This window comes from Scatophagus argus, chromosome 8 (genome assembly GCF_020382885.2).
Source record: "Scatophagus argus isolate fScaArg1 chromosome 8, fScaArg1.pri, whole genome shotgun sequence".
Taxonomy (NCBI): Eukaryota; Metazoa; Chordata; class Actinopteri; family Scatophagidae; genus Scatophagus; species Scatophagus argus.
The window spans coordinates 12,340,994-12,355,933 of record NC_058500.1 but is presented as its reverse complement, the minus strand read 5'-3'; the positions used below and the strand labels follow the sequence as shown (position 1 = coordinate 12,355,933).

The following is a 14,940-nucleotide window of genomic DNA, read 5'->3' as shown; positions in this document are numbered from 1 at the left end:
GCCAGCAGTGGTTCCATGAAACCAGCTTTGGTTACGGTCCATCATTAATTTGAAAATTTCTTGCATTATGTCGTTTACAGTGACTGATGCGCCACAGTCCCATTTGCAGCTGTTGTGAAACTGATTTTGGAGTTAGATTTGAAAAATGCTCCCCGCATCAAGACCTTTCTTGAGCTGCCATGAAAATAAAACTGCTGTGTCTTAACAAAGACATGCAGTTTAAAGTGTCTTACAGAGCATTTGACCCTGCAGCCAACAAACCAAAACAGCCTGAAGCTCATCGTATTACCACAACAGTAAGCTACTGGTGTCTACAGGAGTCTTATGTTATGATGTTTTAAGTCCATTCATTATATGGGGATCACTATCAGAGGGAACGTACGGAAATAATAATCACAAATGCCTGTGTGGCAAGATCTGCTCTCATTGGTGTGTCTGCTCTTCCTGTTTGCTCTCTGATTGGTTGGTCGGAGCAAAACCCACCAGAAGTCTCAAAAATCATCTCAACTGCATGAGGTCTGCTTTCTCTCAGTGATTGTTTGTCTTTGGTCTTCATCAGCTGTTTTTTTCTTTTTTCACATGTTATACCCCACTGTCATGAAGCAATATAGACATAACATACTTGCGAAACTGTGTATAATGTAAATACAGATTTGACAGAATATGTTTATGTACAACAGATATATATACACACAATACACACACGTTTTGGCTTAAACAGATTGAATATCTGTTTTTCTTAGTACAAAGCAGCAGATTAGCAAAATCTCAAAATCAAATTCAAATTCCAAATTTTCACCCATGACAGGTGATATTTAGTTGGTTGTAACTTTGTATTTTCTCATTTATTTAAGAGCATTTATATTGTCTTGCAGGAATGTGGTATATGGTATCTGTGAAATATCTTAAAAGAAGATTCTAGTCATGTGGTTTTCAGTTTAGGGTGATTTATAGGTCACATGACTGATCAATGGACCGTATGTAGAGAAACCAGGAAACCTCTGACAAAGAAAAGTATGGGGAATTAAATGCAGTGCGCTGAAGAATATGATGGACTCTGCATTGAAGTTCATACTGTCTCCTGTGAGTTATCGTGGAGGAAATTGAAATGTGACTTAATGTAAGATAAAAACACTATAAGTTGCCATAACTTATATTCACAGTGATCCTGACCTGACTGAGCTCATGACATCAACAGAGACATGTGTGCAGATGACTTGACAATGACAAATCCTCTGAATGTTTGAATTTCTGCTTTTCTGGTTTTGATATGACCTCAAAGACCAGGCTGCAACATCTGCTCTTACAAAATAACTGATGAACGCAAAGATTATGAGCTATAGTTTTCAGGTTTTCCTCTTAAATTACAATGTTTGAGAAAAGAATGATTTATATGATGGGGATATGAATAAAGACACCTCATATTGTGACTGTGACATGCAATACTTTGGTCCATTGTTGAGCAAAAGCCTGAACTTTTATGTTCTGGCCTTTAGGAGGTTTTGTTCTTTTTATGACCTATTAACCTTCTCAGCCTTGTCCCTCCGCAGTGGTAACTGCTGCCCACCAGTCTCTCCAGGTGCTTGTTGCTCAAGATGATTGTTAAGTATCAATTTCCTGTGTCACCTTTATGGGTTTTATTTATTTGTCTGCTCCTTCATGTGGAACAGAGCCCGAGCATTACTCAGGTAGATGGATTATAACTCAACTGCTACGACTCATCAATCTTGGAAATTTGACTTCCTGAATCTCATACAACTGTTACTGTCATATTACGGCACAGCATTATCAAGATCAATGACATTTTAAATGCTTCCCAGTTAAGGATGATCGGTGACAATAAAAAAGGTAAGTTGGTGATGAAACTGTCTGAGCTGTGGTGAGCGGCACAGCACACACTGTGAGAGAGTCACCTGCCGGAGCTCACTTTTCTCTCTCTGAAGAGCGCCAGTTAAATGAATGAACTTGTAATCACAACAGTCACCCTGCTAAATGTCACATGTTGACCATTATCGATCGCTCACGGAGTATTTAACACCCAATGGCTTTATCACACAGTCTAATCGATGCACATTTGGTTATTCCTGTATAAAAAGCTGGGTGGAAAAATCTCACTGCCAACAAAGGACATGAAGGTAATAACATTAGCAGCATGGAAATGTTTTAGAAAAACATGTGAATACTGAGGGCGTGAGCTCAAACACGCAGCTCACAGTTTTATATGCTTGACACCTTATGATTGTGAGAGCTACTAATAAACATGATTTTGAGCTGATGGCATGTTTCAAAAGCCTGCTGTTCCGTTTTTTGTCTATCAGCTGTAAAATATGGCAAAATGTATGGATTTCCATTTATGGTCATTTCCATATTTTGCCACATTCATCACACATGCAAGACCAGTTGTCCCTGCTGAAACCACTTCAGTGCTTTTACACATACTACATTTTAATAATTCAAAAAGTAAAAAAAAAAAAAAAGAAAAACTTTTGTGAGTAAAAATTTGGTTAGTTCTCCTCATTGTTTGTTTAGTTAAAGCCAAATTCAACAAAACACAAGGGTTAAAACCGGGACAAATGACATGATATTTTTATTTTATTGAATACAATAAAACATGAAAAATTTTTTGTTGAGCCTCATTTGTTAAAACTAGACATTTCTGAAACAGCAATAACTCACACTGTGCAGCCAAATGTTGTTCTAAGCCAGATAAACTTATTTTAAATTCTACTGGAGAGACAAAACTCTCCAAAAGCACAAAATATGTCAGATTGAATTTGGGAGAAATGTGTATAAAATAACAAGACATCTAGAATATTTTCTTTTGAAGGACTATGCAGCCATAAAATTCATTGGGTCTTGGGTCTGAATATTTCACTTGGTGCAAATGTCATGTAGTAACATGGCAGAGCAGGAACAAGTTGACACTGACTGTCAGACAGTGAGAAATAATATGATTTTAACAACCCTAAAGCTACTCAACAATAAATAAATAAAAACAACATTAAACTTAAACAACATTGATATTGTAAATATTCAATGCATTATTCACTTAAACCTTCAGACTCTTCCAAGGTTAACATTTTCCCTTTTGTTTTTACTGCAGGAACAGTCTCTCCTGAACCTCAACAGAAGATTAGCTTTTTATTAATAGAATGTCATTTTTCTATCAGGGTTTTGCTATTAACCATGATTAGCATGCACAGTAGACTACTGATCTGCATTGTGAACAAGCAGGGGATGTTTAAGCAAACTACTACTTCTCTTTCCCTGCAGCGAAAACAATGCAGTATGAGTGAGAATATTACAAACTGTGCCGCAATGATGAACATTTCCTCCTGTTTCATGTTTAACCCTGCTCATTTCCCACAGTAAGAACTCCGGAAACACACAAGTGCACAGCAGCTTGGGGGGAAGATGACTGATGGCTTGTTGTCATGATGTTTGGGATTCCGCCGACTCGAAGCCTCTTGGCTCACTGAAGCTGTGAAGTGCTGCAGTACATACTACAGGCTATTGTTGAAAAGTCCTGGTATTAGCAAGGTATTGCTTCATTGTCACACTGTTGAGTCTGTGCAGAATGCATTTATCTGTAATGTTCCTGTCCATTTGCACAGTAGTTGCATTGGATTTATGATTATGGTTTATGTACTGTGACAGATTTCATATCATTCAACGATTGAAGCAAGGACAATTATTAGAATTTAAGTGGATGGATTTTTTTGTTTTGTTTTGTTTTCAAGTGCTATTCCCTGGATTGTGTGTGGGCTCTGTATACACTAAGCTAAACTTTACTTCTGACATCACTATTTTTCAAAAATGTCAATATTTGAGAAACACAGACACACTCTATCAATCATACAGATAGCCATCTTTCAAGCAGTCAATGTGCCACACTTGAATGTGTGTGTTCGTGTCTCTGTTCTCACCCTGTCTCGTTCTTTAGTTCTCTTTGTACCTCTGCCATATCACAGCTCTATCACGATGCTACACTGACGAGCCTGAGCTCCATAAACATGGCGTAGATGGCTGTCATCTTCCAGTCCCGGAACTGCATTAACAGCAGTGACCTCTGCGGCTGATGGTGACAGTCGTCTGTCAGTGCTGGTTAATTCCCAGTCTTGCGAGGGTCAAGAGCTGATGTATAATGAGGCTTGACAGTGTTGCAGGGCTAGAAAAGGGTCTGGTGTCAACGGCGGCTATAGCATCGTGTCAGCAGCATCAGGATGAGAGTTCAATTCAAACCATGGAGGTAATCCGAGCACGGACCTCGTTGATCCCACGGCCTCGACCGCCTATTGACACACATCAGAGCATGGACGCAAAACAAATTAGCATCAGTCAATATTCTCTGCCTCGTCCTGCCTCCTGATGAAGCCACCCGAGTGCCGCCATGTTTACCTCACCTCCAGTCAAAACAAAGGAGACAACAGTGATCATGATGGAAAATGCCTGCACTGAGTTTAAATGGAGCAGGGGGCAGATTATTGACATGTTTTGGTCTGTGTGTAAACAGGGTTTGGAATTTGGTTTGAGGGAAATCAAATTCAGATTTTCAGGATCCATTTCAGCTAAATTGTGAGATTATTTTCCTTCTTATTTCTGAAACCATCGCGTGCGTAATTTGTGGTTTAGGGGATACAAGCTGTCCAGAGGATGAAGCCTCAGCTTGATGTCACTTGTGTGTGTGTGTGTGTGTTTTGTTTTTTTTAATGTGATAATATAACTTCTGTTGCATAAAGGTGCTGGGCAGTGATGTGGAACAACACTTCAAATATGCTAATCAAACATATGGCCCAAATAGGGATTGCTGTTCTTGTCCTACAAGATAAAAAGGTTACTTGGTTTAAAATGTAATTTGAATACGTCCGAGGGCTGTAAACAGGCTGAGGCTGCTGCATTTTTAAATATTCGTTTGCATACGAGCAAAGCCGAGATTGCTCACACCTGTTTTTTTTCTCTCTTCTTCTCCTTCCTCTTCTTTTACCCTCTCTGCAACCCCTTCCCGCCCCCTCTTCCTCCCTCCCTCCTTCCCTCTGCTGAAAGCCATTACAGAAATACAATTTCTAATACCTCCGCACAGGTCTTCGATCGACTGCAAACAAATTTATATTCAGGCGGTAAACAGAAAGCTGCAGAGATTTATTTATTGAGTGTGGAGGAGAGAAACAAGCTAGCGTGTGAACCCTGAGTAACCTCCGAGCTGACATGAAGATGGATCAGTGCGCCCTGCAAATGCATGGAGAGAAGGGATATATTGCACTCAGTCATTCAGCACATCGCTGCCTGTAGAATCCCATTAACTCCCACAGCTGGGACACCATATTTCTGTGTTGTACGACTGCAGTTAGGAGTTGTTCATTACGCTGAATTATTTTGTAATTACTGCAGACTTAAAAGACATAGGAAATATTGTTCAAATAAAACTATAAGAAAAGTAACAGATCGTTGTTTTAAGTTTAGGTTTTAATCAAACGTTACGGATTGTGCAGGTTAGTTTTACCTGAGATTAAATTACTAATAATAACAACGACGACAATAGTAATGATAATAATGATAATATAGCGTTAACCTTCTGCAATGTTATGACTTTCAATCAGCTTATTAAATGTGTTAATTATTAGATTTTTTTTTCACTGACTGATCTCAGTCAACTCGGGCAGGATAAATAAATAATTGCAGTGAATTGTGGATCATAAATTATTGGATGTAGGAATATAATTTCAACATCATTGGTCGTCTTTAATTTGTACACTAAGTCAATCACGTACAACACGACCGAAGCTCGAAGTACAACAGGCTAATTTATTAAAGTTTTAAGTTACTGGATTTCTTGAGCATTTAGGTCTCCGCTTCTTCAGCCTACATTAAAGAGATTAGACATTAATATTATACTGGCAAATCAGATTATCATTATTATTATGATTATTATTATTATTGCTACTGTTATCTCACATGGAGCTATGCGAGCGGGCTGAGCGACACACACACTAATGATGAACGTTATTGGAAAGTAGGTCACCAGACTTCAGGAAGAAGAAGAAGAAGAAAAAAACTTGAGCTGCACTGTGGAGCTCCTTGACATTTTCACTTCTGTGCTGGAGGTGGAAATACTGTGCTGTTTGCTGGCTCCCTGCATATGCTGTTGCACCAAAACGCAGGCCAGCTGCATTATTTGCATGTTCTTTCAGAGCAGCGTAGACCAACAGCACTGAGCTTGTATTACTACTTATTATTACTTTCAGCTCAACTGTGCATGTAGTTTGGGAGTGAATCTTTGTTTTTGACATTCAAGTATGAATATCAGTATGTAACGTTGTTTACGCATGCATGAAAAGTAGATTTTCGCAACGAAACACTCCGATGCGCAGCAAAAATACAAAGAGAAAAACATTTTGGGGGTCCTGTTTAGCAAACATAAACATTTATTTGGCTTTTTTGACTTTAAGCTGAGACGAATATGTCATCTCTGTCAGTTGCCATTTCTTGAATCATTTTCTTTTTTTTTGTATTTGTTCGAGGCTAATTACAAATCTGCTGCCACTGAACTTCTAAATACCAGCTGTCACGACCTCTGAACCCATTAAGTGTGCCTTTCACATGACCTGAGCCCTTTGCTAAGGAGGGCCTGGGGTTTTCAAGAAGCCTTCACTAATTTACATAATCCATTAGCTACATCAATGTAGGTCTATATTATGCAAATCTAGCTTTGGGAAAAGAAGTTTTCATTGTTGTCGTGAAAATAATCAAAATACCAGAATTTGACCCAATGCAACTGACACATTGCAGCTGAGGCCGAAAAGACTGTCTGATGCTATCATATCCGATATCATAGCCTACCTGTCAGCACAGGTGAGAAGCCCATGAGGGCCCTCAGTGTTTGATGATGATGATGGTGATGATGAGGATCGACTTTATTTTTTTATGGCCTGCTTGCAGCCAGGCTCTGTGACACTACTGAAATTGTGACCTAAACTTGGTTTCTCAACCACCCCACTCGGCTTAATCAGTGTTGTCCTCCTGGATAACAGAGATGTCCAGCTATTGGCCGAGACCAGGAGGGCACGTCATCTCCATCAATCAGGGACTGCTGTTTCTCCACTGAGGAATGTCCCCACGGCCGTCCAGCCGCCTGACCATGCGTTACTGAATGCATGAGAGGCCGGGCATGAAGTGAAACCCCGTCCAATGATTATGCAGGGGAGAGGTGATAATGACTTCCTATCAAGAGTTAACGGCCGAAGGGGAGAGTAGCCCTCTGTTCACGGGCTGCTGCCGAGCAAAAGAGGTCATAAACCGGGACCTGGAAGACTGGACTCATCCTGAACTCGACAGTCGTGATGACGAGGGGAAACTGGAGGTTGAAGTAGCATCAGGATTTAACACAACGCATCCCCGGTACTTAACTCTCTCCAACAGTTTGACTCTGTGCACCTCTTTGGACAACCCTCTTCCTCCTCCTGCACCGTGCGGGACTCTCGAGGGCTTCTCGACACCGGCCTGCCCCCACTCCTCCCGTGTCCCCTGGCGGTGCAGGGCGCAGGAGCAGGGCTCTCCAGGAGTCGAATACCGCGCGTCAAATAACAACGAAACGCTGCAGTCCGGGTTTGGGTCACTTCCAGACTATATTCAAATCGACTCCCGTAATGACCCTGAGATTCACGTCGCCGTGGGGAGTTCAGCTGGCTCGGACTGTAACGTAGCTGATGTGGATGTAAACAGTAAAACTTTTGAGTGGATGAGAGTGAAGAGGAGTCAGCACCGGGCGGGTAAGTTTTTGTCAAGGGAGACTGAGCGCGAGAGGAGGGACAAAGTAACCTTGAGGCGTGAATTTATTCAGGATAAACGAGTTTCGGTTTAATTTTAAGCTTTGGATAACTTTCATTGGTTGTTGAGAAAGTTTGGTCGAAGTTTCTCCTCCAAGCTTGGAAAAAAAGAGAAAAAAAAGCTGACGTGTTTTGTGCGTCACCGAGCACAATTTACCCCGTCACCAACTAACTTAAATAGAATTTGAAATAATGTAAACCTATATGTAATTTTCCCGCTTTTTAACCCAGATGGAAACGTATGAAAGGAAGCAGTAGCTGTTTGCTCGGCGACACATTTGAATATGCACATGACGACTCGGTTAGTATTTCCTTAACGGTGCCATTTTAATGTCTGTTAGGTTATTTAACATTTTTCGCTCCACCTACTGTGGCAAGCAAGATTTAGACAGCACATACAAGCAGGGTGAGGTACAGTAAAAGAGCCTGCTTAGCCGCAGTGTATATTCAACCCAGAAAATGATCAATTATTTACCCTTGCCCTTACTAACCAGCGGCCTTTGAATAATGCAACAGACCACAGCCTGTCGAGACTCACAGGAAGTTGAGTAAAACTTACTCTTGTGAGCTGGAGAGCTCCCTGAGTATTGATTAGTTGTCTGTTTGTAATGAAAGCCCTTGTGTATTGATTTCAGTTTGCAGCACCTTTACATGTGTCCACCTTTTTAACATAATTGCTGTCACAGATCATCATTTCCCTGACTGATGAATCCTGGGCACAGAGCCCACAGAAGAATACATCCCAGGCTTAAAAAAAGCCTGCTAATGTGAAAAATACCTATCAATCCTCAATTTTTATGTGAGTTATGATCAATAATGTCAGTTGACTGACTGGCCACTGTACTTAGGTTGGGTTTCATAAATTTTGCATGGATGAAGATTTACTACAATGGTGGTTCACTCTTTTTTTGTTCCACAGCACAATCTCTGTCTGCTGGGAGCGTGCTGCTGACCCAAATGTTCAGTGACCAAAGCTGCAGGATGGTCATTACCACAGAGCGTTTGTAGTAAAAGGCCCAAGCTCCTCTGCAAAGCAATGCGACTTAAAATTCACAACAGGACGTGGACTTAACGCATATTTCTAGTGCTGCTGCAGGGACTCAGACTGCACGAAATATGAATTCCACACCCTTCAGCTGACTGCAGTGTGATGCAACAAAAATACAGTCTTCAGTTTTTGATTTCCTTCTTTTGCATGCTCAAAATTCAAATTTAATGAGGAGTAGAAAAGGTGACAACACTTTGGATTTGACAACACCTAAAGATTAGTAGGCAGTGATGTGCATTAACCCACCTCAATAAACATTTTCCCCATCATACTGCTGTAAGAGAAGCAATAGGTGACATTTGATTTGTCATAAATACTGCAACGGTGTAAGACACAACGAACATGTAACTAAATCTTCATTGCTTTTGCTTACCTACTTGCACCTGCTTTGGAATTTAGATTAGTGGGTAAACATTTCCCTGATGATGTTTCTCTGAAGGAAACAAAAGGTCGTAACACATTTTACTGGTTTAGGAGTCGTTTTATTCATAAAACACATTAGCCACAAATCTGTGCACTGGAGAAAGCCATTTGCTCACACCCACCCACGCACACAAAGACATCTCCTCTCAGTAGCATTAGCATCTTTGTAACCTCTTTCTGTATCCCTCTGAAGGGGATCATCTGTAGGAGTAACTCATTAGTGCTACTGTGTAACTTGTAAAAGAGTCATTAGCAAAAGTATGCTTTCCTCTGGAGGTTGTATTGGTTTTGGCAGAAAACAAAGTCTTGCGTATTCTTCCATGTTGAAAGGCCTCCACAGACCTGCAGTAACCTGATCTCCTGGCTCAGTGTATATACTCCCAGTGCGTCATTCTTCAATTATGCTTTGACAGCACCTGAATTACTGTGGGCTGGATGCCCAGATGACTGAGGCAATGTGTATCGATCTATTCCTTTTCTTCTTCCCTCTCCTTGGCTTGGAAGGCCCTTCTATTCCCTTTGCTGGCTGGCTATTTTTAAGCGTGCAAGTCATTCCTCAAATATTTAGTTTGATTCTTTTATGCCTTCTGGCCGGCATCAATTCTATTATCTTTGGAGCTATTAATCAGAATGTGCATGTGATTTGCACCGCTGAAAGCCGAAGTTCATAATTATGTACAGTTCCTCTGTGTTGGTTCTTCATATTCGCTGCCCTCTAATTTTCAGGCTTGCCTACCTTGACATTCATTCTCTTAAAATACAGACGTCGACATTTATCCTATAACTGACCTTTCCATCTGCTACGCTTTTCCAAGTGGCTAGAGGCCTGTTAACCTTCCTCCCTGTGAATTGTGGTGGTGGGAGACATTGCACTACACCTGGCACACTGACTCCATTATGCAGCAGCAGCAGCAGCAGCACATTTTCTCACAGGCAAAGACTCACTGACGACTTGCCCACAATGTCAGCAATGAAAAAATCAAGATATAGCTGCAGCTCCTGTCACTCATTGTACATAAGTAGCACAGACACAGATACTTTAATGTGTGACCCAGAAACCACAGAGCAAAAAAAGGAGACATTTGTCATTATTGCTGTGAAAGGATTTGTAAACTGTTAAACTGTCATTGACACAGAAAGGCCTGAAGGCAAATTATTAGTGATTCTGATGAATACAGTTAATGGATTGTAAACTTGTTTCGAATCGCCAAACATTTCTCTGTCTACGTTTCTGCCCATTCTTTTACTATTTGGTGATCTCAAGTCTAGATTTACAATGTATTTGTGAAAAGTGCAAATCTTTCGGGGTCAGATGTGTCGATTTGAATCTCATTTTGTTTTTAGGCTGTAGCTTGTGATCTTGTTGCATGAGCTCACATTGTTCTGCACAAGGTGTTTCTGTTGTTACATCCACGGCTGTAGATAACACACAATTCCCCATCCACCTGTTTTAGTTTGCCACAAGAATTTGCAGTGTGCCCACAGGGTATTGCTGAAGTTGATACCACAGTGAAACATATCCTTGATATGCAGACAGAAAAATGGCTCCCGGGTGAAGACTTTAAATCAACAAACTGGCTCGGGGCCAATTCCTGCAAATCATTTTCATGAAAATTATTTTATTGGATGTTTGAGTATTTGTTTAACTCACTTTGTTAGTATCAAATAAACCTGGCTTTGTTTATTCATTTATATTTCACGTTATCACACAAATTACCAGTCCATTCCAGATCTCGAATAGATATATAGATTTACTTTCTGAGGATTTATACAAAGGTTATAACTACATATAAATAACACAGACCAAAGTTTATTCCCTTTTCATATTTTTTCATCTCATTTCCTGGACATGGGCGTGGATAATTTTATTCAGAAGGGGTTTGTGCTTCTTTTGTGGATAACCTCGATGATCTCGCTGACGACTGTTTTCTGGTCCTCTGTTCCCAGCCAGGATGCACATGACCTGTGGGTTCAGTGTCGTTGGCTCGGGCCTCGGTGCTGTTGAGGCTGGAAGCAGCAGCAGCAGCAGCATCTGCACGGATGGCTGTCCCACGGCGAATGGGACCCCGAGGACCAGCTTCAGCACCAAGCAGCTGACCGAGCTGGAGAAGGAGTTCCACTTCAACAAGTACCTGACGAGGGCCAGGCGGGTGGAGGTCGCCAGCGCCCTGCAGCTCAGCGAGACGCAGGTGAAAGTTTGGTTTCAGAACAGACGCATGAAGCAGAAGAAATTGCAAAGAGACGGGCTGCTGGCCGACCCGGGGCACGCAGCGCCGCACTCACACGCCGACGCTCTGGACACCTGCTCCTCTCCTGGACCGTCCTCGCCAAAACATCTGCCCCTGAACTCCTGAGCCGCAGGAGCTGCACCGCGAGTTGAACAGCGAGAGGCTGAATGCCTGCCTGCAGATGTTTTGATTCCGGTTTGCATCGGTTTCAATCAGGCTTCACCCAGTATTTGCTTACCACGATGGATGCTTGCTCGCAAGAAGCGCAGTAGCAAGTTTCATGCAAGAACGGGTCAAAACAATTTGTCATCCTCCCCGGCTTCAGACTGGCGCTCTGATTTGAATATTAAAATTCAAGTCATTCCATTGCGCTCCTATCTAGGCAATGTAAACGAAGAAACAAAATGATATTAATTGTCCATAGAAGTTCTGGCAGACTATTTATTTGTTTATGTTGTACGATTTATTCAGGAAATGACTTTACTTGAATATATTTATTCTACATGACACACGTTTCCTAGTTTTGTTTAAAATAACCCAAATGGGTTACTTTCATTTATTTAAGCTCCGCATTTGTTTATGTTTATTTTATTTGCAAAAGGAAAAAAAGTAACCTATATTTTTAATGAGTTTGACCAATTATTCCACCAAATCGCACCGCTGCTCTTAATCCTAATCGATTGATAATCCAACAACGTGGACATTTAATTTTTTATATATCTGTAAAAAAAAAAGAAAAGAAAAAAAAGCCCACATTTGATGAAGAAAATCCGCTGCACCTGTTGTAAACATCAACGTGATGTGTTAGCTGATAGCCTAATTATCAGGCCAATTTAGCAGAGCTCTAATGCTGCTTTAATGTTGTATATTTTGTCCGGAAAAGTTTTTATTAGCCGAAGACCACCGAGAGATTAAAATGCCATAATTGACTGATAGATTTATTGACCACTCGTATTAAGAGTATTGATCCGTGGTGATCCATCCATTCGAGGCACAAATCTGGGAGCGTTTGCGTGCATCTGTAACTGCATGTTAATGGCATGTAGAAACGCCACGATCGGGAGCTGTTGCGTCTTTTATTGCACCTATACATGCATCACAGTGTGATCATTTAGCTTGAACACTCATGCGGGAGAGCAGACAATAACACGCTGTCTGTGCTGTGTTGCACATCAGCCAATAAATTGCGTTGGCCCCAGCAGTTCGAGCAGCTAAATATTCCTTCCAGATTCACATCTCATCGCAAATAAAGTAAATGACTGTAAAGTCGGCCCTTAAACACTGTTATGTTCCCGGTATCGCAATGCGTTTCTGTCATATTAATGTCTATTCTAATATCAGGATATGAGCCATCAGCTCCATTGATTCTCAGTCAGGGAATATTTTTTTTTAGCTTTCAATTAGCGATGTTTGCATTGCATACGAATGGAGGCAGATCAGAGAGCGGATGTTAATGTTAACAGAAGGATTTCAAGTTAAAGCAGCCGGGTGTTGTCCCCTGGAAATGAAATTAAAAAAGCTGCAATTAAAACGAATTAATTAGGTCCGTTTGAAACATTTAAACAGGTGTCCTCATTGGAATTTGTGCCGTAAAGAAAACTAGGCCCAAACTAATAATATGATTAGACAGAGGAGTGGACGTGAAGGCAACAAGGCCAAGCTAATGTATGCAGTCACACCAGAGTTCACCTCTCACCTCCTGACCTTTTGTCTTGCCTCGGGACAACGATGACCCGGTCAGCGGCTCGGAGAGAGAAAGATGCACCATTAATATGGGTGACCTCGAAGTCTGAGCTTTCTTTCTTTCTTTCTTTCTTTCTTTTTTCCTGTCTGTCTTCCCTTCCTTTCCCAACAACCCAGTAAGCTTTTGTTCTGGTGGTGGGTCTGTATGTCCACACAATAATATTTCATCGAGCTGAATAGAGGAGCGACTAGACCATATGATAATTGTTCATATTATAATTCCATACCAAGCTACATAATACTTTTGTTCTACACCTAGAGCTAACCTAATTTTTACCCTATCTCTTATTTTAATGAGTCAAAAAAATATGCTGCTGGTCCGCTTTATAAACTGGATGAAAGTCTTTTCACCCAAAAGTGTTTTTTTTTTAATATATAATCTACAACGTATTTTTAATAGCAAAGCTGAAAAATTAAAGTTACTGGTGTATACTTAACAATTAATATGACTCCATGTCAGGGCCAGTATAAACAAAATTTAGAACAACTATTCATTGTACACCCACTGCTTATATATTTCATGCATATCTGTTTGAATAATCTAAAAAAAATAGAAATTAGGACATTAATCCAAATAATATCTTTTATGATGTTTGTCTCATTAATATTAACTGAGAGCTGAAGAAGGAGTAAAACTTCAAACTTTAAGATCTGCAGAGGGATTCTGACCATGCAAACATTTAAAAGTTTTATTTGAGATTGATATAAATGATTTTACATGCAAGCTTGACTAAAAATGTGATGAGCCCAATTTATTCTGAATTTGCATTTACGCAAAATACACACCATTAAGGTCGCCTTTCTCTAAACAAAATAGTACAAAGTGAAATGTTTAACAAAACGATCAAATGTGTCTGTCTTTTTTAATGCAAATAATCATCGTCCTCACAACCTCCACATGTTGTGAAGATTATGAGACGACTGATGATAAAATGCCAGGATCAACCCTGTGAATATAAAATCGATCTCTTATGTCCACTGTTCCTCATGAGAAGTGTGTTAGGCTGACCTTATGAGAAACTCTTTCATCATCATGTGCAAATTTGTTTCTATGCCACAAGGCTTCAGGTTACACGTTGTAATGTGCAGGCGATGCTTACAGCAGGCAAACGCTTAAACCTCTTTTGAAATCCAAACTTGCTTCATCAAAGTTTAACCTGTATAACAGATTCGCTTAGAAATGCACAACCATTTAAAATAGTAGCAAGAAAATGTGCAGTGGAAAATAAGTTAATGTGAATTATAGGGATGAGGTGAAGGTGAAAAGAAGAGTTGATTTATTTTGGGTGAACTATCGCTTTAATTTCATCCCGTGGCAGCTTCAGCGTTTGCCTCTCAATTGATGAAAGGCGAACTGCATTGTTTGTTCAGACCTGACATTTAGTTCGAAAGCGTTTGAGTGTGACTCTACTCTGATGAATTTGCGCTCTTCTGTAATTCCTTCCTGAAGATGTACGGTTGGTTCACTAGACTGACAGCTGTGCTGTGCTTACACACAGGCACACGCATGGTGAATGGAAGGAAAATAAAACCAAAATAACTCAACTCAGAACGTATTGCTGCCTGAGGTTGTAACAGTCCTGACACTGAACAAGTTAGAATTTCCTTCGCCTTTATTTTTCTTCTCGCCTCTTTTACAGCAATAATTTTCCAGAATGAAACTCATTCCAAAATC

The 14,940-nt window shown here is 40.5% G+C and overlaps 1 protein-coding gene across 1 annotated transcript; it reads left to right on the top strand.

The window, feature by feature from the left end:
- The first annotated feature begins 7,112 nt into the window (after positions 1 to 7,112).
- Positions 7,113 to 13,323, top strand: hoxc1a (homeobox C1a). Its single transcript, XM_046397946.1, has 2 exons — positions 7,113 to 7,766; positions 11,242 to 13,323. Exons 1-2 carry the CDS (start codon positions 7,211 to 7,213, stop codon positions 11,646 to 11,648), a joined length of 963 nt encoding a protein of 320 aa, XP_046253902.1. The 5' UTR covers positions 7,113 to 7,210; the 3' UTR covers positions 11,649 to 13,323.
- The last annotated feature ends 1,617 nt before the right edge of the window (positions 13,324 to 14,940 follow it).